The sequence below is a fragment of the Talpa occidentalis genome, unplaced genomic scaffold, assembly GCF_014898055.3.
Source record: "Talpa occidentalis isolate TD23 unplaced genomic scaffold, MPIMG_talOcc4v2.1 talOcc4.8, whole genome shotgun sequence".
NCBI classification, from domain to species: Eukaryota; Metazoa; Chordata; class Mammalia; order Eulipotyphla; family Talpidae; genus Talpa; species Talpa occidentalis.
In genome coordinates this window covers 80,180,353-80,207,839 of record NW_023605194.1, presented here as the reverse complement: position 1 = coordinate 80,207,839, position 27,487 = coordinate 80,180,353, and the positions used below count along the sequence as shown (strand labels likewise).

The 27,487-nt window shown below is 34.2% G+C and overlaps 1 protein-coding gene across 6 annotated transcripts in view; it reads right to left on the bottom strand.

The window, feature by feature from the left end:
* The window catches only part of DENND1B (DENN domain containing 1B), a 220,084-nt gene that overhangs the window by 14,950 nt on the left and 177,647 nt on the right, over window positions 1-27,487 (bottom strand). For all 6 annotated transcript variants that reach the window (XM_037496569.2, XM_054690298.1, XM_037496570.2 and 3 more), the window contains 4 exons: window positions 24,770-24,810; window positions 23,370-23,438; window positions 17,674-17,730; window positions 16,746-16,853 (listed from right to left, as the gene is read on the bottom strand). In XM_037496569.2, the coding sequence (XP_037352466.1) occupies window positions 16,746-16,853; window positions 17,674-17,730; window positions 23,370-23,438; window positions 24,770-24,810 (275 nt within the window). The remainder of the gene's footprint in view (window positions 1-16,745; window positions 16,854-17,673; window positions 17,731-23,369; window positions 23,439-24,769; window positions 24,811-27,487) is intronic.

The following is a 27,487-nucleotide window of genomic DNA, read 5'->3' as shown; positions in this document are numbered from 1 at the left end:
ATGCATGTGTTGATGTGCCTAATAGAACTCCTCTCACTTTCTAGTTATCCTTCATGCTTTGTTTCAAGAGTTCCCCTTTCAGGAAATACCTTCTCACTCATCAGTATGTGTTCTCTGTGTGCCTTGATGCAGATTTGTCAGAGGAGTTATCCCACTGTACTGTGATGATGGCTGAATTCTCCCCCTCCTGCTGTACAGTAGGTTCTTGATGGCTGACACCTTGATAATTTCTCTCTCATACTCTCCAAACCAAACACATTATTCAATGCATATTAGTGTCAGGAAAATTGTGAAAGATGTTGAAAGCAGCAAAAGATTATGCAGTGTCCTGTCAGTGGAATTCCAGATGTTCAGAAGACTTTTTGGGGTTATGCAATTCTGTAGTGCTCTGCATCTTTCATGCCCTTAGCTACCTTGCCAGGCTATAACTGAAGAAATTGTGAAAACAAGGCCTTATTTGAAATGGAAGTTATGACAGGTGACCATTTCATAACAATGACTGGCTAAGATATGGAGCCAATGCCTATAAAGCCCACCTAGGAGCCTGCTGATGGTGTGCAGCCTCATAGGTGCCTTTACTATCAGGCAACCATAGCAAATCTGGAATTCAAGAGGAATTCACCCAAACTGACAGGTATTTCAGGTGGAAAGATTTCTTAGGCTTAATTTTCTAGCCTCAAGATAGCATATAACATACTTTTATAACCCCAATCTGAGGTTTCTTATGAAAACTTCTGGAAGTAAATTCTGTGACCTTACCTGGGTGATACTGTATGACTCTAGATTTACAAAACAAACTCGAGGAGGTCTACATCGTTAGTTAACATTCTCGTTGCTCCAAGATAAACATGCAGGTCAAGCCTAATGAGAATGGTCTTCCTTTTATAATCAAGAATAATCTTTGAGGTAATGATCAAAGGTAATGATCACACCATCATTTCCTACAAGTAGGAAAATGGTCAGAGGAACTGCAAAGGGCCTTGAAATGGACAAAAAATTACTGGTCTTCTTTCAAAGATTGTTAGGTATTACCTAGCATTCCTTTCCAGGATTCCCTGATACTACAGAAGTCTATATAATTAATAATCTCTGACTGTTTATAGCCCTGTAGAGACAGAAGTTAGTTGTGGAGGACAGATGGTAATGCAAATGCCTCTTAACATAGGGATGCAAGTAAGTTTTGTCCTGTCGGGATGCCATTGTTACGGTGTGGATATTGATGGTTTTGGTATCTGTTAGAATATACATTTCAGTATTTCTGACTGCTCTGTAAATTTCAGTATTCCTGTAAATTTCAGTGTTCAGTATTCAGTAAATTTCAGTATTCCTGTCTGTTTGGTAAATTATCCTTCATATCAGTTTTTTTTTTTTTAACATCATACTAGTTCCCTCATTATTTAATATACCAAATTATATGAGTCACATTTTTTGCTTTAATGTAAAATTATTTTTCAAAATACAGTTAACATTTCTGAATAAATGGTTATCTTCATACGTAGTAGGTAGTTTCTGGTGCTTAGTTACATGAACTAAGAAACTGATAAGAAAATATATATTGAGGGCCTCCCTGGTGGCGCAGCGGTTGAGCACTGGGTTGCGAAGCTGCCTGCAGCCTCTGCAGTGCCGGTTCGATCCCCGGCCACCGGCAAGGGTCCCACATGGTGCAACAGACCTCTCCTGCCGTGCCCGCTGCTCCCCTCAGCAGTGTGCTTCAGTCCTTCTGCCTGTTCTGTTCCCCGCTCTGGCTCTGGTGAATTCTCTCACCCTCCCATGCTTCTGACTGTACCCAGTGCTTGTATAAATAAATAAATAAACCTTAAATATATATATATATATATTGAAAAGAAGAAAATACCATAATAATTGATTGTGTCCACATGGCACAATACAATATTATATTCATTTGTTCAGTTACAAAGATTGTAGAAATTCTTTCTATATGCCACATAGTGGCTACATGCAAAGGCAAATGAAGACCAATAGTGGGGCTCCTTGCCCTGATAGAAATTACATTCTAATAAATGAAACATGAATTAAATTGAACAATCAATATAGGTGTATGTTGAGCTTCTCTAGTAGGATATCTTTCCTAATAAATTTCATTCTATGTTGATAACCTTCCTTTACATTACTGTTTTCTCATTTTCTTCACAAGCATTCCTTGCTATATATGTGCTTACTTCCAAAGTTAAATAAATTTTCTCATATATTAGATGTGTGCTTTACATTTTAAATTTCCATGAGTAAAATTTTATTTTTCAGTTATATGTGTTTACAACCTTGTAGGAGTCTGAGGATATGTGATACCCAGTTCCCCACCTTGCTTGTGTCACTAAATTATGACCATTATAAAATCTTTGTCAGGAAGGTCAAAGAAGTCATTTGTTAAAAGATGTTTGAGTTGAGCTGTGAAAGGTTAGCAGGTTTTAAGTAGATAGTGATAAGAGGGAATAAAATATGCAAAGGTTTGTGAGACAATCAGAATAAATTTAATGGAATGAAAGACAACTTGAGTGTACTGTGGATTAGAACTGTGTCCTCAGGGCTCATTAAAGTGTCCATTAATTGTGCAATTACCCTTTTGATCACTAAAAGGCATATATAGTAAGGCGAAAAAAGACTGTACAAATTTAAATTTATGGAGGGTTATAAGGAAATGAGGGAAATCAGAAATGTATGAAATAAGAAATTGTAGAGGGAATGTAAGCAAGGGACAGAGACAAAACTTGCATGCTCTTATAATAATGTAATAAAACAGTCATTTATTTTTTTCAACAAATATTTAAAAACTAGCACTGTGCATTCCTGGAAGGGTATGCACATCTCTTTTAAAACAATTCATAGCTTATCTTTATTCTACAAACATCCATTAAATACCTACTGTATGCATGAGCAAATCTGCCATGAGGAGGAAATGGAGGGATGCTGAGAAAGGGATGATGCCCCACACCTGAGGCACAGAAGGTATATGGTCTATTAAGACAAAAATTGGATCAGAGTATAGAAAATCCACAAGGCTAGGACCAAGTAATTAACAACAAAAGCTAACTGTTGGTGGAGGGCAAAAACTCTGAGTAACAGTTACTTCCCCACCCCCATGTGGCTCAAATGTCCAAGAACTACTAATAGCTAAGGTGAGGGTGAGGGAGGAACAATGAGCAAAACCTTCTAGTACCTCTACCAAGAAATAGGATCTGTTTCATACAGTACTATCTTCCGTACTGATTTTTAAAAAAAATACATTATAAAAATATCATAATACTGTATATAAACCAATTACAAATATAAACTTATTCTTCATCTATTAATATAGCTGAACTCAATTGTTTTTTTATCATAGATAACATGTAAATGACAATAGTGATCTTGATTCATGTCAAATTATAATATTACTAATAAGTAGATTCAGTCAGCCAACTAATAATATTAATAATACAGAACTGTAATTGCATACTATAAATAATGATAAATTCTGGGATCAAATAAGGAGATTAAAAAGTTTGTGAACTGCACAGATCTGGTATAATTACAACATTAAGCGATGACCTTTTCACTAGCAACCCAGAAGCTATGCAAATGAGCAAATCGCTATCAGCATTTGCAACTCTCTTGGGAGCCAGGGATACCCCAAAAGGGTATTTTTTGGGTACAAAAAAATCATAAGAATACAAAATAAGCAAAGTTGTGTATCATTTTGACATGACGAATTACAAATAAAGTGGATATCTGTATATCACATGTCCTCAGACTCCTACAAGGTTGTGAACACATATAACTGAAAAATAAAAATTTACTCACATGGAAATGTAAAATGTAAAGGACACATGTAGTATGAGAAAATTTACTTACTTTGGAAGTAAGCACATGTATAGCAAGGAATGCTTTGAAGAAAATGAGAAAATACTAAATTAATGTATAGAAAGGTTATCTGCATGGAATGCAATATATTAGGGAAGATATCTGACTATATAAGCTCAACATATACCTAAATTGAATTAAATAAAGAAAATGAACTGTTAAAGATGAGAAAAAAAGGCATTTCATGTGAAGTGAAAAACTGAGCAAATGTACAAAGAGTGACAGAAGCAGAAGCTCTAAGTCACAAAACCATCCAAATTAATGTTTGAAGAGAATTCAAGAAATAAGTCTGATTTAGTTACAAGCATGAAAAATGCTTCTTTTTACTACAATGGTTTCCAGAAAGATTATCACAGAATTGTGAGACTCATCCCCACAGTGCAACAAGGAGCCTGTTAATCTTGCAGTTACCATTTTGTTCACTAGGTGGCAGACAAATACCAATAAGGCAAATTGCTGGGTCAATTTACATTCATGAGGTTAAGAGTTGTGAAAAATAGAGGATATAGGTAAATGAATGGGACAATAATTTTCTTAAGATTTCATAAAATTAAGATGCCTGTAACATGAAAATTTTGAAAGTAGTACTCTGCTACTTTTCCCATTCTAGAGTCAAAGTAAGTGAATAATTGAAACATTCTTATGCTTATACAAAGTCTACAGTAAACCACTGAACTTATACTTTTGCAGCATAAGTCAAAAAATACTTGCATAAAGTGGGAATAAATGAATGACGCTCCATTATACAGAATTACAATTGCAATACCTTAAAAATGCATGGCAGTTCACAATTTGAAGAGCTTTATAGGTGTTGTATATTTATAGGTGATAATTGAAGCACGGAAATAACTTGCCTATAATTGCTCTGCTTTAGTGTATGAGATGATTTACATACTGTAGTTTATTTCATTAAATAACCAAATTCTGGCATACACTTTTTGTATTTTATACATCAGGGAACTGGATGCTTAAAGACAATGGTGACAGAGCTAAGAATCCAACTTAGATGTCTTGACTGCCTGAAGAGAACTCTTCTCATTGTAATTACATTTTAGATAAGTAAGTCCTGAGAGAGTCAAAGAAATCAATATCTGAGAATTAAACTGAGGAATGATTTCTTGAAATGGCAAGTTCTAACCTCCTTTTTTTTAAGTAAGTGGTAGTTAGAGAATAATCACAAATGCTAATGCTCCAAGTAGGTGATATAACAAGTTAAGAGATGACTGATTAGAACAAGTAAATTTGTAGGATGATAAGATATGTGTCTGGTGAAGACTGATGAAAGCACCTTATGGAAGTCTATTTTTATTAGGGTAAAGAAACACACTTTCATAAAGACACATCAAAAGTATACTTCTGAATAGGTGAGTGCTATGTGAAGAACACTATTACCATTAATTTATATGGAGAAATTTTTGAGCATTCCTGAACTCAAAACATAACCTACCAATCAGATCAAAATAAAAATCTTCTACTTTGGGATAGCAGGAGAAACATGTATATGCTCTCTTCTAAAGGAAGTATTTCAGTTTTAGTATATTCCTGTTGCATTGAGTCCTTGAGACCAAGAATCATACCTTCAAATTCATTTTGCTTCTAATTCCACTTTCATTTAGAATGCAAAAAGCAGCAAAAGAATGTAAACTCCCATCCTATTAATGAGAAAAGACTGGGCAATCTAAGACAATCATAATTCTTGAACCCATCAGAGTGAACTTATAAGGCAACTAAGTAAACTGAATTTCATACAGTTATAAACCCCTCCAAAGCGAGACAAGAAATAGGATCAATTTCATCATTGGCAAGGCACAAGAAAAGAGATTGCTTTAAGTAGGGGAGAATAAATTTGAAACTTTAATAAAATCTTAAAAGTTGACAACATAGATTTGAAATGGCTAGGAGTCTCAAAAACAAGGGAGTCTGCAATAAAAAGCTTTTTTCCATGGGTAAAATTCTAAAATCTTATTTGTAAACCAGTCAACCTTGCCATTAGGTGCTATGGGGCCAAGACAGGAGACTGAAAAGAGATCCCACTTGGGTAGAGGCCTGCAGGAGGTGATAAGCTGCTACAGGGAATAGGGATGAAATATCACTTATTTTCTAAGAACAAAAGCCTTAAACCGCTTGCATACAGTTAGCAAACACAAGATTTCTGGGGGAGGTATAAAAGCAAATACTCTGTGCTGTAGGGAGGAGAGGGAAACCCAATGAGGCACACTGAGACCATGAGGAGGTCGACCACCATGGAGGAGCAAGTAGCCCTCAAATTGTTGAAGACCAATCACAGATATGAGGAAGTTTATCTTCCATGAGGAAGAATTGGAGGGATGCTGAGAAAGGGATGCTGCCCCACACCTGAGGCACAGGAGGAACATGGTCTACTAAGACTAAAATTGGATCAGAGTATAGAAAATCCACAAGGCTAGGACCAAGTAATTAACAACAAAAGCTAACTGCTGGTGGTGGGGCGAAAACACTGAGTAACAGTTACTTTCCCACCCCTGTGTGTCTCAAATATACAAGGACTACTGATAGCTAATGTGAGGGTGAGGGAGGAACAATGAGCCAAACCTTCTAGTACCTCTACCAGTAGTACTCCATTCTAAACACATAGGATAACAACAGGTTACTGCAGGTGACAATATCAAAAACAAAATTCAAATCAGGTCAACTTGTAATGGATTCATTATCTTGTATTAACAGCATTACAGAAGAACCTATATGCATATGGATACATATATAATAGAATATTATTCAGCTATAAAAAATAAATTCCTGGATTTGCAACATGAATCTCAAAGGCATGATGCTAAATGAAACAAGGAAAGTTTTCTGTATTTGTAAGTGATGGTCTTTAGTAAGGTAAAGGAAGATGAGTGACCTTGAAAACAGGCCTTGCACATAGTACTGTACAGTGAGCATGACCTTGAAGACTATAAGCTTGCATTGGATAGATAATTCAGGTTAGTTTTGCTTGAATTGTATTACACAGACTCTCCATTATAATGTTCATTTGGTCTACATATACCTAATTACATTAGTGACTGCTTTTTTTAATTAACATTAAGTTAGGGTTTATTCTGTAATTAAATCTTCATATTTGATTTTAGAGATAGGGTATTTGAAATCCAAGCTAACTTTACAGAGTGCTTTACCAATGTTATAAGTTTCCTTTTGGAAGTTTTGACTTCCTTTATGAAGTTTAGTTTGGCCAAATATTGTAAAGTTAGTCTGGCAAAATACTGTATTAATAGCATTTCCAAATAAGGTGTTTTAGAATGCTCTATTGTTGCTCAGACTATAAAATAATCTAAGTAGTGGTAACATGGTACCAATCTTTCTAAAATGTTCTCTCTTTCTGAAGTGTGTTAATCAGTAGAAAGAAGGCCATGCATTCACAGTGGTCGCATTATTCACCTGTGCTTATATGCAATATGATTGTGAACTGTTGATACTTTAAAGGCAACTTTGAAGGACTGTTGATATGCCTAGTAATTATATCAAGTATAAATATTAAAACTATATCATTTTATTATTTTGTTTTTAATACTTGAAATTAACTTTTATATAACCTCTTGCAATCTCTTTTCAGTATTCAGAGACACTTCAACATTTGGAAAGGTTCCTTAATACATAACCTGACCACTGTATTTGCAAAAAAAAAAATATAATTGGTTCCTTTCACTAACTGATGTGAAGATGACTTTGCTAGCTGAGACTAAACAATTAAAAGTCAGCACTAATTAACAAAACTATATTGTTTCCAATTATCATAATAACTTATATCTGCAAAAATCACATAACTAAGGATTAAAATCTCATCTGTAAAATAATTATAGCTTATTTTATTTTTAAGAATGCAATGTCAGTGTATAATAAGCCTATCTGTGTGTTGTGGAGAGTCTTAACATATTTTCTGTGTTGAATGCTACAATATTAACAGAAATTTCAATAATATTTTAGTTTCAAAATGTTTTGACATTCTTAAAAATGTCAAAAACATTCAAAAGAGGCTAAAAGTGTTCTGTAAAATGACCAGCATTATACCCAAATGTTAGAAAAGACAAAAAGAACTCCAGAGAAGAATATAAAAATAGTCTCATTTTACAATTGGTATGGGAAAACAGGATAACTTAAGATATTTATTATTCAAATGTTTTATGTTCTCGATCAGAAAATACAACAATGTGTAGTAGATATAAATTCTATTCAAATCTTAAGATTCTATTATAGTCTTGTAGCTATATATCTATTGACGTTCCTGACAACTTCTCTCTCTTGAGGGATACTAATAGGAGGCAGCAGCAATCTCTACACAGAAGAGACTGGCTTTTTCTTTCATCAGCACTAACACTGATCTCCATCCAATCTTAAAAGCAGTTCTATACACAAAACAGGAAGAAAAATCATCATTTCTTTATCCCAAGAAGTCTGGGAGAAAATAAAAATTGTCTGTAAATACAGAGAACATTTGCAATAGACATTTGTTGTTAAATTCAACAAAAGTTCTTAAAATAATGATGAGGTAATGGAAAAAACTCTCACAAAGTTAAACAAAATAGGAAAATAGTATATTGGTAATGAAATCCAGTAAGAATGTGATTACTGCAGTGAGGATGTGATTACTGATAGAAAGTCTAGAATGGTAAAAATCATATTTAATAAATGAAAAAATGGATTAATTTTGGTTTAATTTCAAGACAGGAATAAATGATAGTTGTTTGTAGCATTAAATTTGCACAGTAAAATGGCAACACTGAAAATGTACATTTCAAATTAAAAACATGTCATAATACTGAATAATACAAAAATGAGACCATCTTCCAGTATGTCTTTTTAAACAGTAGGTATTGCCCAATATTTTTAAAATGAAGTTTTGTCGTTACTGAAAGGAAGAGTTGATTTTAAATTATTTGAAAGAATAATGTTCTTGAATAATTTTCCATATATAAATGTGCCCATATGTGTTCTATTGTGTTTCTAACAGACACTACTCTGAAGGGCAAATTTTGTACTATAAATTTATAATTATAAATTTTGTCTCATGTTGGTTGGCTATGTATGGTCTTTCAAGAAAAGAAAGGACTACATAATGTCCACTAGAGGGCACTCTTGTAATCCACAACAGATTGGAGGTGGGGGAGTGGGGACACGTATTTAACAATCAAATGTGACATGTTGGACATTAATATTATTTCAACAGAGAAAAAATTGCTAAAATTCACAATATTGTATTTACATTTTTCAAACGGCACTTAAAAGATCCATTTTATAACAGTGAGACTGGTGTAAATTAGACTAAACATATATTATATGAAAGTGACTTTTGGACAGATTGCTAAAATTTATTTTCATTTAGACAATATTCTTGTGGGCATCTTTTAACAGAAACATTATTTAAAAAATTACCCTTTGAAAGTTTCCAATAGTTTCCTTATTATTTTAATTCAATGCTTTAGCTTTATCATATTAATAGTATTAATAGCGAGTCAAATTTTAAAATGTGCTAAAATTAAAAATTAAGATTATTTTGCTTATTATAACAGTCAAATTTATTTCTATACTGTAAATTTATATTACGTATTCTTTCCAATTATCTGGGCCTCCTCCTTCATATTTCTTTCTACTCCTTTCCTCCACCTACATCCTGTATCAGTTATCTTTCTTACATTTACAATTACTTTATTTCTTGGAGAAGCAACTAGCTACTTCCCTCTGCAAACAATGGCTATGCCATTTAGTCCTTGCCTAATAAAGCAAAGCTTTACAATGGACAGAATTTTTCCAAAGGTGCCGACAAGGGTGCCATTTTCTGAAATCTATTATGTCACCTGAGCAAAAAAAAACCAAAAACCAAAAAACACTATCTTTAATTACATTAATTTTATTCCTAGAGTCCACTGAATTCCAATGAAGTGTGTCATAAACACAATACCATAATCACATCCTATTAGTTGTGAATAGTTTATCATTTATCATACTTATGAACTTATTCAGAAAAATCTGTTTTCTATAAATTTCACAAAGCCTTAATTCCATTTGCAGCATTTTTTTTTTAAACTTTTTTTTGCACTTGTTTTTTTTTTTTAAAGATTTATTTATTTATTTATACAAGCACTGGGTACAGTCAGAAGCGCAGGAGGGTGAGAGAATTCACTAGAGACAGAGCGGGGAGCAGAGCAGGCAGAAGGACCAAAGTACACTGCTGAGGGGAGCAGCGGGCGGCAGGAGAGGTCTGTGCGCCAGGTGGGACCCTCCTCTGGTGGCTGGGGAGAAGCTGGGGATCAAACCAGCGCTGCAGAGGCTGCGGGCAGCTTTGCAACCCAGTGCTCAACCGCTGTGCCACCGGGGAGGCCCCATTTGCAGCATTTTAAATTATGGGATTTATTATCTGTAAAATATAAACCACCTGAATGCTTGTATTTTTAAAAACATGTTTACATACTGGGATTCCTTTTAATTCCCCACTCAACCAATATTTAGGTTCAAAATGCCCTACTTACAAGCGTCTGCATGCCAAAAGGTATGTATAACTTCTGAGTACATTCTTTAGAGATAAAATTACATTATTTATCAACTACAAAGGGAACTTATAGCTGTTATACTATATTCTACAAATCCATTAGGATGACTTATAAGCCATTAAATATATAAGAACTCAGAAAGATAGCAAAGTTTCATTTGAAGTGTGGCTATTACCTTACCTGATGGATAAAAATGAAAAATGACCTAACTCATTTTGTGGTGAAAACATCTTCCATTCAGAATATAGCTATTCATATCCCAAAGTATTAGTTTGTATTTCAATATATAGAATAAATGATCACTAGTTTAACAATATTAAGTCTTATTAGTAGAAATCACAATGATTAAACATTTCTATTTATAAACATTATTTGGTTCTTGACTATACTCCAAGTGTGGATATTTACCAATAGACACACTGCTTTAATTCATATTACATATGAAAAACTAACTTTTCATTCATATTTTCTCATGCAGCTTTTACATTATTAGTTGGGTAGGTTGAAAAGAAATTTTAGTGTACTGTTATTTCTTTCAGACATGAAATAGTTAAGAGTGATATGTGTGCCAGGGTTTTAATAGGGCTTAACAACAAAAAGCTTCGGTCTTCCACTTTCACTAGATTTTGTTGCAGTGGTTTTGTCTTGCTTAGGGCCATCCATCTGTTAATGTTGACTTGTAATACAGCTAAGCCCCTGCTTGCAGTTCACTAGTCTAGTTAGCATTGGGGGGGGGGTTGTGTGTGTGTGTGTGTGTGTGTGTGTGTCTCCTGCAGATATACAATTATTAGAATAAGCTAAAAATAGCTAATATTATTTTAAAAAGCAAAGCAGTATCTTAGATTTATATAAATTTTATATATTATTTAAAAGAATATCTCATTCTTTAAATAAATTCCAATAAATTTTACCAGAAATTATTTTAAAACACAATTTTAGTTGACAAACTTAAAGGTCTACACATTTTTCACCAAGTCTACAGTATTTTGCTCTACAATAAAATTAATGAAGGAAGGTAGGAAAGATTAAAACCGTTCTGCACCATGACCAGTGGCAGTATTCTCACTGGACCCAACTGGCCCTACTTTCAATAAAACCAGAGGAGGATCCTTTCCCTGGAGTCCTGTTAGGCTGGGCTGCTGTTGGAACTGTCATCTTCTTACAAAAGGGAAAAGGGTTGGGTTTTAACAAATGTGAAGCCTAATTGGGAGATCTTCATGGCTGTACCCTTGACATTTATTTAAGCCTCATCAACAAAACGGGAAATAACCATACTAATTAGCAGACCAGCACACAGAGTACTGTATGTTGGGGGTATATGTACATTCCCACTGTACCTCTAAGATAAACTGGTTAATGAAACACAGGCTTAAAACAACAGAGATTTTTATTTTTGCTCTTTTATCTAGTACCCAGGTTATGAGACTCGATTTTTTCACTTTAAAATATATTCTTGGAATTTAAATTACTATCTGGTTTTGAAAACCAGGTGACAATTATGTCTTTCATTTACACAAGTCTAGTTGGAAACTGAAAATCTGAAATTCTTTACATAGCTGAGATCAACTTCTCAAATGGATAATCAAGAGGGGTAAGAATGGGGTAAGTTAGAAAATTTTTACTGAAAATAAAGTGACAAACTTCAGGTCTTATAAAGTTATAAACTGAGAGATTTCTTCATATATAAGTTGATATATTTCTTTTTAAATCACATACTGGGATCTGAATGCATGCCTACTTATAATGAAAATGGACAATCTGAGGTTCCTCATTACTTGACTAAAAGATACTTAGTTACTTTGGAGTCTAAATATCTTTAGAGAATAAAGACAGATGATGTCACTGCTCTAAAAGACCTAAAGCTTAAGACAGGTGTGTATGTGTAAATGCAGAGCTGCCAGTTACAACGGGTGCCTGAGTGGCAAACATTTCATATATATTATCCATTGTATCTACCATATCCTAGGAAAATGACATGTATTGTTATTATCATTTTACAAATGTAGACAGCAAGGCTTAGAGGGATGCTGTGTTTTGCTCAATACTAAATGGTAGTACCTTTTTCAAAGTCAAGTCTCTCTTACTCACATTCCATCCCCTTGTGTCTAACTTCCCTCTTCTACAAGCAATGCACCCAAAGCAAAGGCACAATAGTAGTCTTTTGGTACTTAAGTTTCAGAATAAGTCTGTCTGCTTTTGAATACCTACTCTGTTATTCACAACCTGTAGAACTTTGGGCACTTTTCTTAACCCCTTTGCTCCCCATTTCTACATTTGAAAAGCGAGGATAATAGCTGTCACTCTGATTGGTGTTGTAGTTTTAAATGGCAGGCACAATCATACACAGACTACATCGCTGCTAATCAAGGAACTCTCCTATGTTTCCTAAGGCTATCAGTGTACTCTGATATTACTTCAACTCTTTAAAAACTAGAGTTTGAAAAATGGTACTATAGAGAGCAAAATTATATGGATCACCAAATCCCATGAATCCCTACAAAATCTTGCTTTCAGGTAACTAAATTTATCACATGGCAAGTCTTTTAAGAGAATCTGGTTATCTGAATAATCAAATACAAGGTGAGGCCCAGAGCATGGTTCTAAACTGAGGCCAGTTCTAATTCTTTCCTAGCTCAGTGAGCCTTACAGAACAAAGAAAAAGTATATTCTAAGTTTATTTTCAGTTGTAACCTTTTTTTTTTCTTAAGCAGTTCAACTCTCATGTAAGCTATAGCAATAGTTAGGAAACTAAGCTGCCACTGAGGAAAGTATTAATGAGCCTGAATATTTCAAATAATAGAAACTGCATAGAAGAGAACAAAGACACCTGACAAAGCTTGTCTCCTAAAACAGATCCTAATCTCTACTAAGTACTTACACCTCACTGTGAGCTCATGGGACACTGAATTCATCTGGACCCATAGTATCTAGCCTCATTTCCTGGAATAGATGTGCATCTCTGAGCTATTTTTTTTTTTTTTAAATCTTGCTGCATTATAAATCATGTAGCTGTGTTCTTTGCGCTATATTAGCTGCTAAGCCAGGGAATAACTCTTAAGAGCATATAACACTACTTTCTCTCTGCCTTTTACCTTATTTTAAGGAATTTAAATCTTTTATTCTATGATTATTTCTAAGATGTCAATTTGTTTCTGGAAATAGAATATAAACAAATAAAGATAAGTATCTCTGATACTTAATTGAAAATCTAGGATTCTGAGATCCTAACATCATTACATGTGGGATAGTAAGAGTAAGAAAAGATAATGATTTGGAAATCATCATTAAAAATGTTTAAGATTCTAGCATCTTTTTTTTAATCTCTTCCATAATATACTATCATTTTAATTGAATCAGTAGGATTGATTTATCTCCGAAAAAGTAAACCAAGGAAGCTTCTGCCAAATCATACCTCAAAGAGAAAGCAGTAGAGAATCAGAAGTAGTAGAGGGGCTAATCACGCTTGGTTTTCTTCACCAAAATGCAAATAGTGTATTCTAAGCTTATTTTCACTAGCAGTAGTCTTTTTATTTAAGTGACTCAGCTACAATATGAGGATTAAGGCAACAGCAAGCCATTAAGGGAAGGCTGACCTTGAACTTACCAAGCTTCAGATCTATGGTATAAAGACCAGACTATAAGAACTGAAAAAATGCAGATTTTTCTTTTAAGAAAGATAACATTTTGCAAGTACAATTATAAGGCAATTAGAAACAGTAAAATTTTTTCTAAGATAATTTCATAGTCTCTTAAACCTCTTTTCTGATAACTGCTTCCCTGCTTACCCCTTCTACTTTATTAGTGCCCTTGGTAACATGGTACCCTACTGTTTCTGTGGCTAGTTGATTGATCCAAGGATCAATGCTTGATACAAGAGGGCTGATTAGATTCTTCTACAAGAAATTGAGTTTGGGAATTGTGGTTCATTCATAGTAGCTGCTTGAATTAAGGGTCTTCAAAGTCAGTGTCTGGAGCATAGAGACTCAAAGAAAGCACAGTGAACAAACATGCATAGAGAAGAACACGCCTAGTGACAGAGTGAGGGAGAAAAAAAAAACATGGGAGGTGGCTGATATTCTCTCCTGACTCTTTCTATTTTCTTGTTCTAATCCCTACTGCAAGTCTACATACATTCATGTACATGGATGTCCTAAGAAAGGCCTATATCTCTTTATAATAAATGTCCTGATAGTGTCTTTTTTTTTTATATATATTTTTTTTTTATAGAGGCATGCTTTATTTATTTATTTATTTGTTTGTTTGTTTGTTTTGTTTATACATGCACTGGGTACAGTCAGAAGCGCGGGAGGGTGAGAGAATTCACCAGAGCCAGAGCGGGGAGCAGAGCAGGCAGAAGGACTGAAGTACACTGCTGAGGGGAGCAGCGGGCGGCAGGAGAGGTCTGCGCGCCATGTGGGACCCTCCTCCAGTGGCCGGGGAGCAGCCGGGGAACGAACCGGCGCCACAGAGGCTGCGGGCAGCTTCGCAACCCAGTGCTCAACCGCTGCGCCACCGGGGAGGCCCTGATAGTGTCTTAATTCACTTCTATGAGTTTACTAACATTATAAAATTAAAGAATTCAAATCAGAGATTGGATGACAATTTTAGTTTGAACGTACTATGCTATTTTTATAAATAAGTTGCTGACCACAAGATGATTATTACTTCAGAGCACTATGTCAACTCAAAGAAATAAAATTAGCACTGTAAAAAAACATGCATTCTGATCACTTTGGGGGTGGGAGGGAGTGTTAAAGGTACAATGTAGAGATGAAAAAATTGCCAAAGGACCAAACATTGAACACTAAATTTTAATTTTCTTTATCAGCAATTGTGTCTCTAGGAATTAACAAAAATGAAACCAGAAATAAGTAACATATTTTATAATTAAATTATCAGAGAAATACTATGCCATGTTAAAGTAAAGGAAGATTTGAAAATTTAAATATAAGGAGCTGATGGTTTTCTTAACAGAAATATTTACAACAGGACAGGCATTTCTCTATGTGTTTTCATCTTAAATCATTCTACAGGTAACAAAGATCCTATATTTTTTCCACATATGAATCTATTCAACATGGTAAATATAACCTATATGTTAGGTCAATAAACTTTTTGCAAAAGCTTTGAAGTTGTTAAAATTTGAGACCAGTTGTTAAAGTTTGAACATACTTGCAGCTTAAGGAAAAAATAGAGAAATTGAATATAAACACAACATTACTTTACAAATTAATAAATATTTTCCAGTGTTAACAATAGCCAGAAAACGTTTCTACACCTGTAATTTTTTCAGTGAAGAGCCTGAACTTACTTTAGGTCATACAATCAGCATTCACTACTAATAGGCTGAAATTAAGAAATGTTAACATGAAATATAAGCCTAAAAAATAGATAAGGAACAAAAAAATAGATAAGGAATATAGTAAGCACTTGCTTTGTTATACGGAGCATTAGAGCTTTCTCATCCTGTTTTGTCACTAACTAGTGTCGTGACTTATGGTAAGTGATTTAACACTGTGATTACTGACTTCCTCAACTGTAAACTTTGGCGACTATAGCAAATGAAATTTGCAGTTACTTCTAGTTCTATAAATTTGTAGCTATAGTTCACTCAATTCTTTTTAAAAGCTGATTTTCTAAAGTCACTTAAAATAGGATTTGGATGTATACAAATTTTGTATATTTTTAACTTAAAAACATACTTAGGAACATATTTATGTAAAATCAGAGAACTATACAACTACATATCTGAATACTTTCCCACTTTTGGACAGTATTTTAAGTAGCGTCAGTATAAAACCAGAAACCATAAATATTTATAGCAAATAAAAAGACATATATTACTTCCTATTATAATTTCTATAAAATTAAGCTAATGGCCAAATTCCCATGTACTTGAGCCTCATTTCATTTTTGTGGTGAAGAGAATCAGTGAGTGATTTCCCACTAATCAACAAGTCATTAACACTCTCTGTCAATTATACATGTTAATTGTCATTTCTCTTACTGGCATAGAAGCTCTGTGAGACAGGACTTATTAAAGTCTGCAGAGACTGATACCTGGAATATTTGATTCCTGGTCCCCCTGCAACCCACTCAGGTGCCACCTACTCATTTTCTTGATGAGAAATGCAGGCTTCTTATCACAAGGTAAAAAATTAATGGGTACACAGAGACACTTTTTGGGGGGTGGGGGGCGGGAGGGGAAGGATTGGGGTCAGAATGGGGTGTTTGCAATTGTATGGGGGAATATAAAAATAAAATTTATTATTTAAAAAAAAAATTAATGGGTACAAAATTGTTTATAAAGAACTCAAATTGCATAATATTTAAATTTGGAAACACAAGGATAAATAACCTTACCTGAGAAAGCTTACGTTTTTCTAGGTTTCTTCCCTTTTCATTGTGTAATGTATAAACTGGAGTAAATTGCACAGAACCAGAACAAGTCCCATAATCTTCCTCAATTTCCTATAAAGAAATATACAAGTAATTATTTTAAAATCCTCCTTTAATGTGATTAACAAAGTATCTGATATAGATGCAAATAAAAAACAATTCAGATATATGTTTAAAAAACCTATTTAAAAAGAAAATAAAATTTTTATATTATGAATAAATAATTTCCAAAATAATGCCTGGCCATTTTGAATAATTTGAATAAGACTTATATATAATTTACTCTCCACCACTATAATGGAAGTTTTAAGTAGTATTTTTTTCTTCAAAGTTAGAAATTCAAAACATGAATAATAATAAAATTTGCAAGGATATAATGTGTAATCAAATCAAACAGAACATATACACATATACACATGCAATTTTCATAGACTCAAATACACATCTCCAAACACACAATCTTTTGTAAATTAAGAGCAAATTTCAATTTAAAGTAATTATTGTTAGAAAGGTTCTATAAAACCAAAAGATGACATTTCTGGTTTAATGCTGCACCAAAAATCATCGTTTTAAAAATATTCTCAGCTTGAAGCAAGAATTTAAATTGTGCTATCAAGGAAAATCAACTTTATGAAAACATGCATCCTGTTAAAGCATCTTTGAAGATCTCTATAGTTCTCTGATAAAATATGCAAACAATAGAGAGATTACTCAGTGAATGCATACAGAATGGCAGATAGTTGCCAGAGGGCTTGTTATGAAAAATACATTCTTGAACAAAGGGCTAAGCATATTTCAAAAGTCATTACAAACATAAATCCCATGTGATTTGTAAAGTATAAGCTTCCAACTAATTTGAGAATTAAGGTAGAATGAAAAGAATATGATATACCTTGTGTTTTAGCTTACTCTTTACTTCCTTTATTCCCTGCTTTGCATGACTTTTTGCCTAGAAAATAATACAAATGACTGGTTCAGTATGTTTCTATTACCATTGAAGAAACATGTAAATAAGATCTCATTTAATGACAACTATTCATATTATTTAGTAAAATAACAATTTATAATCTAAAGCTCTATATTCAGAAATACCAAACCATTTACTATACACATAAATTAGCTGGTGAAAACATATCTATATGCATACAAATAGTATTTTGTGGCTAACATTTATCCTATTTTGTCTCCTAAAAAAACAATGTAACCAGATAACTAACACCCACTCTTAATTTGAAACTGTGACCATCTGAGAGGGAAAAGCAGAAAGCACATCATAGTAACAGGTTATTTGGGCAAATTTTAGACTGTAGAACCTCCCTCGTGGTGCAGGCGGTTGAGCGCAGCGTTGTGAAGCTGTCCGCAGCCTCTGCAGTGCCAGTTTGATCCCCACCAGCCTCGGAGCAACCCACATGGCGAGCAGACCTCTCCTGTCTCACCCGCTGCTCCCCTCAGCAGTGTACTTTGGTCAGTCTGCCTTTTCTGTTTCCCGCTCTGCCTCTGGTGAATCCTTTCACCCTCTCACACATCTAGCCTATACCCCAGCTCTTGTATAAATAAAAATAAATCTTAAACAAAAAAAATTTAGACTGTATGAAACTCAGAAAATTTTACAAGAAGCTTTATCAAAGTGTTTACCTAGGCAGACACAGGTGTTTATTAGCAGAGCTATCTTAATGCAATGGCTATTTCATATATAGATTTTATGGTAAACATTAACTCAAGATCCATAGGAAATCTGGCTCCAGCACACAGGTATCTCAGGTCCTCCTGTGATTCCTGAGGGTTATAATTTAAATAAGGACAACTGAGGACTTTTACAAAAGTCTTAGTCATTGTTTTACTGGAAAGTCTCACTCAGAGTGGCCAAAGTGAGAAGAAGGGAGGAGTGAGGAGGGGAGGAGAGAAGAGGGAAAAAAAAGGTAGAGGAGAGGAAACATGAAATTCCTATTTATTATATGTTTCCTCAGTATCTGATTATGTGCTGGGTAACTAGTAAGCATTATTCTGTTTAATCATCACAACACTATGAGATAAGTACTATAATTAATTTTCAAATAAAGAGTGACTCAAAGGGACTAAGTCTGGGTTAGTTTTTAATTCCTAAGTGCAATTTCTTTCCATCTCAAAGAAGGATGAAGTGAGGTTTTCAAAATACATACACTGAATCTAAGCTTCCCCCCCATCCAAAAAAAAAAAAAAAAAAGCATCATGGATCTCTCTACAGACATGGAAACCAAGAAACCAAGGAATCAAGATCACAAATTGACTTATTTACCTGCTCAAACCTCTGGACTCATGATCACAAGATAAATAATGAAAGTATTAAATATGCTCTGAAGAACTTTATTTGCCTGAAATTAATTTAGGGAATAATATCTCAAAAAGAATTTTAATGCTGGAAACATATTACTCTAACTTGAGTCACTATCTTAAGAGAACAGATCAAAATAAAATATTCTATAATATACCAAATAATGAGTAGTTGCCTATTATTTCTGATAACTGTGTGGCTAAAATAAAAAAATTTCTGTAGGTAGACCCCTTTTAAGAAACTCAGATATGTATTATTATTCTTTATTGTAAATTGCTACCAAATAGGAAATTGTTACAGTGCAAAAATGAAAATACATATAGTTCCTTATTAGAACTTAAAATACTGACTAGAAGTATAAAAATTTCAATAACAAATAAACATATTTGCTTTGTCTGCTTTTTAGGAAGAAATGAGTAAAATTAAAGATGAAAACACATAATATTTAGCAAAACAAGGAATGAAATAGAGGACACTTCACTGTGACACCGTGTTAGAATCTTAAATGTAAGATTCAAGGTTCAACATTTATTTGATTTTTAACATGGCAGCTATGTGCTATTTCATTGTAAAATTTAAATCTCTTCAAAAACTCTATAAATCAACCCATCAGTATTATAAGTGAGCTAATGATCTACTAAGAGAGAATTCCTTGCAAAGTCATGGAAAGTCAAACAAAAGGCAGAGGCTGATCAAGGCAAAGTGATGACCTCTTTTCCTTATTTTTATTTTATGGCAGGTTTTAAGTACCTCAGAATGTTGATACTGTGTTTTTAATCCACTCTGTTTTCCTACTGAAAAATATACTGTTTTCCTACTGAAAAATATACTGTTTGAGAGGAAAATTTTTTCATTTAGGTAACACTGATGTACAACACTGTTTCATGATTGTGAGGTATGAGGTCATATCTGTTCAGATGTGTGTTACCACACCACACCATAACAACCATCTAGGAACCCATATTCCTTCACAACAGTCCATTGGAATCCTTTGCTCTTTGATCTTCACCTTCACCCTCTCCCTCTGGTAGCCTCAATTCCATAGTCAGACTTCTAGGATTTGATATTGGTTTGGCTCTGACACTTTGTTTTGTTAACTGACATTCCACATGTATTTGCCTTTCTCCTTCTCACTTTTCATGTTGTGTAACACCCACCAATTTCATTCATGCTGTAGAAAATGGCAAAAGTTCATCATTTTATTTTTATAGCTGAGTGATATTCCACTATGCATATATATCAAATCTTCCTAGTGTACTCATTAGTAGTTGTTTTGCAACTATTTCTTTGAGCCTTTGTTTATCTTTGGAGCTTAGATGGGACTCTGGAGACAGCAGGAATTTGGGGTTTCTCATCTAACCAAGCACTCTGTGCCTTTTGATTGATAAGTTCAGTTCATTTACATTTAGGGTCATTACTGACAAATTCATCTTTAGTTTGATGGTTCTATTTACTTGCTGGTTCAGTTTTACATGAATTTTCTTCTCCTCAAATTAGATAGGAAAGTTCCTTTCAACATTTCTCATAGAGGAAATCTAGTATTTACAAACTCTTTCAGCTTCTGTTTGTCTGGAAAGTCCTTTATTTCTACCTTGTATCTGAGGAAGAGTTTTTCACAACATAGTATTCTTGGCGTGTGACTTTGACCTTTTTCTTGTATTTTAAATATACCATTTTTATCTGCAGAATAGTCATTCCTAGCCTGCCATTCCTAGCCTGCAGAATAGTCTCAGAAAATCTGATGTAAGACTGATGGGAGTACCTTTATAGTTAACTGCTTTTCCCCCCAGCCATTGTCAATATTCTATCTTTGCCTTAAACTCTTGGTAGTTTCATAGCTGTATATCTTGGTGTAGCTGTATATCTCATTGCATTTAGATAAGTAGGTGTTCCTTTAGCTTCAAGGACTTGTATATTTAGTTTTCCCCCTCGCATTGGGATATTTCCCACTAATATTTCTTTGTAAGTTCTCCCTTCCCTTTACTCTCTCTTTATCTTCATTATCCTTATGCTTCCTTTCCTAGTAGAGTCTGGTAGTTCCTGAGTGTTTCTTCATGATTTTATTATTTTTTTCCTTTAAAAATTATTATTTTTATTTATTTTTTAAAGCTTTATTTATTTATTTATAGAAGCACTGGGTACAGTCAGAAGCGCGGGAGGGTGAGAGAATTCACCAGAGCCAGAGCGGGGAGCAGAGCAGGCAGAAGGACCGAGGTACACTGCTGAGGGGAGCAGCGGGCGGCAGGAGAGGTCTGCGCGCCATGTGGGACCCTCCTCTGGTGGCCGGGGAGCAGCCAGGGATCGAACCGGCGCTGCAGAGGCTTCGGGCAGCTTCGCAACCCAGCGCTCAACCGCTGCACCACCGGGGAGGACCTGATTTTATTATTTTTGTATTTCACTTCCCTTTCCAATTGGCTACTTTTGTGAATATTATCTTTGAGGTCACTGATTTGATCTTTAATTTTTTCTAGTCTGCTTCCATGCTTTCTGAATTTTTTATATCCTCCATTGACCACTTTTTATACTGCAACTCCCTTATGAAACTCCTATATCTTCAATTTCTATTTATGTTTGTTGATTGCATTTTTCATGACATTCATATATATGTTTACTGAATTTTGTTCTATTATATCACTCTGATTTCTTCTTCTGCATTTCCTTTCATTTCTTTAAATTTCATTGTCATGAAAATTTTGAACTCTTTATCTGATAGGAAAATTAAATCTCTGTTTCCTTGTGGTTCAATTCTGGAGAGTAGTTTCCTCAATGGTTTTATATTCCTTTGAGGTCTCAAGTTGTGTTTTTTTTTGTTTGCCCATCTTGCTGTTTTAGATCTTAGTGATGAGAACTACTTCTACCTTTTCAGCAGGTGGCACTGGAGTTTTTATATGATTTTGGATGCTTGGCCTTTCCAGGCTTCTGTAGGTCTGAGACCTGATTTTGCAGCTCTTGCATCAAGTGGTGGGTGAACTTGGGAGATTTCAGTTGAGTTTATACAGAAATGATGGCTACATATACACCAAAATTATAAGTCAAGAAAACAATGTAAGTTCTAAACTTATTAAAATACATAATTCAATTATTAATTAAATCACTTCACGTCATACCCTGAGAAAGCATCTGAAGACAAATTCTTATAAAATCAAAACTGCCTGCAATATTTTTATAAATAAGTATATGACCTATTGAATTTCTACAAATATTTTAATACCAAATCATTAGATCCTTCCTCAGAAAACTAGTTTAATATTAGAGATACAGATGTAGACAGACAAAACAGATGTATGTATACAGCTCTTGTGAGAATACAGAAGTCATATAAATACTCTTTGGTGGAGCTGATAAAAATTTTGCAGGGAAACTAGTGTATAAACTAAGTTTACAGAATAAATGGGTATTTTACTAGGTAGATAAAGGTCAATAAATGGATGTTTCAAGTAATAGGAATGGCTAGTGCATGGAAATAGTGGCAGAAGAGGACATCTTGCATTTGTGAAATGGGGAGTAACTCAGTATTTCTACAGATATGGAAGGCTCATGGGGATGGGGAGAAATGAAATAGAATATAGTATGGGATAAGTTCTTGAAAAGTGTCAGTTATCAAAATCAAGAGATTTTTATTAACTATTTATTGTTGTCATTACAGGTTTCCCTTACTATTCAAAATGTAGACTGTTTCTATTTGAAATGATTTACTATGTTATCTTTGGGGTCTGAGAATTCTATTGCAATTAATTAATATGGGAAAACTTTTGTGTAAGTATTGTGGCCACTGGAGCTCCTACTGGAAAACTTTTGAGCACTTGCAGACCCAAAAAGTAACCAAATAGGAAAGTGTTACTTTTATATAGCAGGGGGAACCTGTATTGGTACTGTTATTTTAATATGTCATAGAAAATCATTCAAGAATTTTAATAATGGAGAGTCAAAGCATTTTTGAAGGAAGAAAACTTCTCTAATTGAAGCTCAAGTATACAATGAGAATTAAAAGTATAGTGTTAACTGATATAATCAGTCTTACAAAATGGCTCTATATCATGGATTGTTTCAAATTTGTGCGCACAATTTACTAACAGTTTAAATAAAATAAAGAATTACTTTAAAATTATATAAAGGAAATATCCTCTCTATACAATCATCTAATTTGAATTTACTATAACAACATTATGTTTTTAAAAGGTTAATTAAGAGAAAAAATATACTGTATTACATATCCATCACATAGGAAATATAAAAATTTAATCAATAGAGCTTTTGATTATCAAAAGAAAACTTACATATTTATATGCTGTTCTTACAGCAGGAGTTGCTTTGGTCATTGCTGTGTTGAATAGGGCACCTCCTTTCTGCAAAGTCAGAACAGAAACATAGTTACAAAACTTTGAGGCCAGAAATTTTTGGCTTGAAAACAAAGCATTATTAATATTATATAGAAAAATAACTTTACTCACAAGACAAAAGCTTTCAAAAATTATTTCATGTTAAGCTTTTTCAAGTTTTTACATACTGTATTAATTCCAAAAAAATGTAAACATTCCAATCTGATCTTTTGGTTGGTATAAAAACATCATTTAAAAATTATTTCAGGGCCTCCCCGGTGGCGCAGCAGTTGAGCGCTGGGCTGTGAAGCTGCCCACAGCCACTGCAGCACCAATTCGATCCCTGGCCTCCGGCGAGGGTCCTACATGGCGTGCAGACCTCTCCTGCCGCACCCGCTGCTCCCCTCAGGGGTGTATTTTGTCAGTCTGCCTGTTCTGCTCCCTGCTCTGGCTCTGGTGAATTTTCTCACCCCCCTCCCCCCCATGCTTCTGACTGTACCCAGTGCTTGTATAAATAAATAAATAAATCTTTCAAAATAATAAAAATTACTTCATCTTTGCATTTTAGGCACACTTGAGGAATATAACTAGAAGTAGGTATGTATTTAAAACTTAATGAGGGGCCTCCCTGGTGGAGCAAGGGGTTAAGCACCGTACTATGAAGCAATCCACAGCCTCTGCAGCAGAAATTAGATCCCTGGCCAGCCAGGGAGAAACCCACATGGCGCAGCAGACCTCTCCTGTCTTGCCCGCTGCTCCCCTCAGCAGTATTTCAGTCAATCTGCCTGGTCTGTTCCCCACTCTGTTTCTGGTGGATCCTCTCGCCCCCTGGCATCTCTGGCCTGTACCCCAGCTATTGTATGCATAAATAAATAAATTGTAAAAAAATAAAAAAATAAAACTTAATGAGAAAGAAATACAATGTTTACCAACTGTTTTAATATTTATTTACTGTTTAATGTTTATAAACTGTTATAATGTTTAACTGTTTATTAACTGTTTCAATGTTGGGAAGTAAAGTCTTGATCTGTATATTTATATTAATAAAATCATATTAACAATAGCACATTAGCAGAAATGTTAAAATTCCTATCAAACCCTACTAATGTCCCACATGATTCCTTATTCTTAAATGTAAGTTGACAGTGAAATGTTGCTTTTTCAAAACATTTATCTCTGAGCAAATGTTTTCCATTTTAAAATTATGATATCAATAAACTACAAGCATAAAATAAAAAATATTTTAAATGTGAGAAAATACACAAACATTTCAAATATTGCCTATAAATAGCACACCTTCAATGAACTTTTTTTCCATAAACAGAGTGAAAGAAGAAGTTTTCCAAGGTTATTATTACCTTGACTGTATGTACCCATTGTTGATATGACCTCGGATTCCCTAGAATATAGAAAATAAGATTCAGGAACAATTGATCAAAAATAAATCCATAAGTAAAAATTCATCATGAAATAGTATTTCTAGGGCTTTAATAGACAAATTTTATTTTCTTCAATGTGTGAAAGAAATAATGGTATTGTGACAAACTAATACATTGCTCTAGTTCTTAGGAGCAGAGTCATTTTCATTTTTAAGAACATATACTTTTTCTTTACTTACAGATAAAACTAGTATACTAGATCATTATCATAGAGAGGAAAATATAGCCTCTTTTGAAATCCCAAAGATTTCCTCCAAAATCTTATAAACTATTTTTTTAATATCCTATGTCTATATTGTTTTATAAAATTATGCCTTTTTTACACTGTTAGGTTAGTTGGAAAACTGAAATAAGTTCTATCATTTTTAGATATGCAAAATAAACAAAGAAAATACCCTATGTTAAAAAAAAAACACTGTTAAAAGGCTGCTACAATATTTGCTATAAAACCTAGGACACCACAGACACGCCATAAACATTAGTTATTGTTATGAATAACTTGCCAACTGGGGAAACTGAGATTCTAAGTGATAAAAATTATTTGCCCACGTTCACAAAAACAGAAATTGAGAGAGAATAAGAATCTAGATATTTCAATTCTTGATTCATTAGAACTCAACTCTGATTACTACCTCCTAAGATTGCCAATTAAAATTAAAAAAATTAAGTTATACAGATATCTCCTCTATATCACTTCAAAGCAGTTAGAAATTAGAAAGGTAGCAGCTGATATCTTCAGAAGATACAGCTAACAGTAAGAATAACCAATGATACTCTAATATTATGTGTTATAAGGGTCAAGTTCCTAAGTAAACTAAGATAACAGGAAAACAAATGGTACAATTTGTGGTTTCCTGTTTTAAGAAAAAGCTAAATGTCTCTTTAAATTTTAGTGCTTTAAAAACTGAAGGCTCTTATTTTTACAAACTTAATGAAACAAGCAGCTTATTCTTTTTTTTAAAGATCTATCTATCTATCTATCTATCTATCTATCTATCTATCTATCTATCTATCTTTTCAAGCACTGGGTACAGTCAGAAGCACAGAAGGGTGAGAGAATTCACCAGAGTGGGGAACAGAACAGGCAGACTGATGAAATACACTGCTGAGGGGAGCAGCGGGTGGCAGGATAGGTCTGTGCGCCATGTGGGACCCTCACCCGGTGGCCGGGGATCGAACCGGCGCTGCAGAGGCTACAGGCAGCTTCGCAGGCCAGCACTCAACTACTGTGCCACCAGGGGAGGCCCAAGCAGATTATTCTTTAATACAGTTTTAAAAGAACACTGATTTTCTTCTTAAAAATGAATATAAATATAGGGGCCTCCCTGGTGGCGCACTATGAAGCAATCCGCAGCCTCTGCAGCACGAGTTCCATCCGCGGCCGGCCAGGGAGCAACCCACATGGTGCAGCAGACCTCTCCTGTCTCGCCCGCTGTTCCCTTCAGCAGTGTAATTCAGTCAGTCTGCCTGTTCTGTTCCCAGCTCTGTCTCTGGTGAATCCTCTCAATCCCCCTGCATCTCTGGCCTGTACCCCAGCTCTTGTATGTATAAATAAATAAATCTTTAAAAAAAATGAATATGAATATAAAAAGAATTCCCTCAGAGCCCTTCTATTAAGGTAACCAGATTATGAAAATTGTAAGAATTATTAAGGAATTACTTAACATCATTCTTGTTAATCAATAAGTGGTTTTCTCATACTCAAGAACAAAAAATCTTTGTTTTTTACTTGTGCAAAGACTTTCTTGTCAAATGTATTTATTTAAAATCCAGTAATAGTTACTCCAAAAAATGTGAATTGGCTTAAATTTGTTGAGGCAAAAAAAATACCATTAAAACTGATGATTACTTAATGCCCCTTCAAACTGCTTTAATAACATAGTGGAAAAATAGAATCTAAGACTCTATCAGATTATATCAGGAAACTAATGAAGAAACAAATAGCATTAATGGAGAATAACCACCTACTTCTACATAAATAAAAATATTTCTCGCTTTTAAAGTTTAAACAATTGGGCCTCCCCAGTGGTGCAGTGTTTGAGTGCTGGGTTTTGAAGCTGCCCATAGCCTCTGCGTGCCAATTCAATCCCTGGCCGCTGGGCGAGGGTCCCACATGGTGTGCAGACCTCTCCTGCTGCCCGCTGCGCCCCTCAGCAGTGTACTTCGTCAGTCTGCCTGATCTGCTCCCTGCTCTGGCTCTGGTGAATTTTCTCACCCTCCCGTGCTTCTGACTGTACCCAGTGCTTGTATAAATAAATAAATAAATCTTAAAAAAAAATAAAGTTTAAATAATTGTATGTGGATTTAAGATGTTTTATTTTAAATTTAAAAATTATGGAAACAAATATATTAACTATTCAATATTCCTTACCTGCTTTCTTATGAACCACTTAGTGCATATCAAATTGAATCATTTTATTATCTTTAAACCTATAGATATCTTTCCCTTTACACATTTCCTGATATTCTCATTACTTTACTTTTAAGTTATGGTTGACTCTTTTACCGTTCTGACTACAGTCATAGATCAAAGGACACAGTTTTGAAAGATATACATAAATTCAGTTTTTAAGCAAAGTTCTAGATTCAATGTGAATTGAAATATTCTATGTCTAACTTTTCTGCACTATATGATTT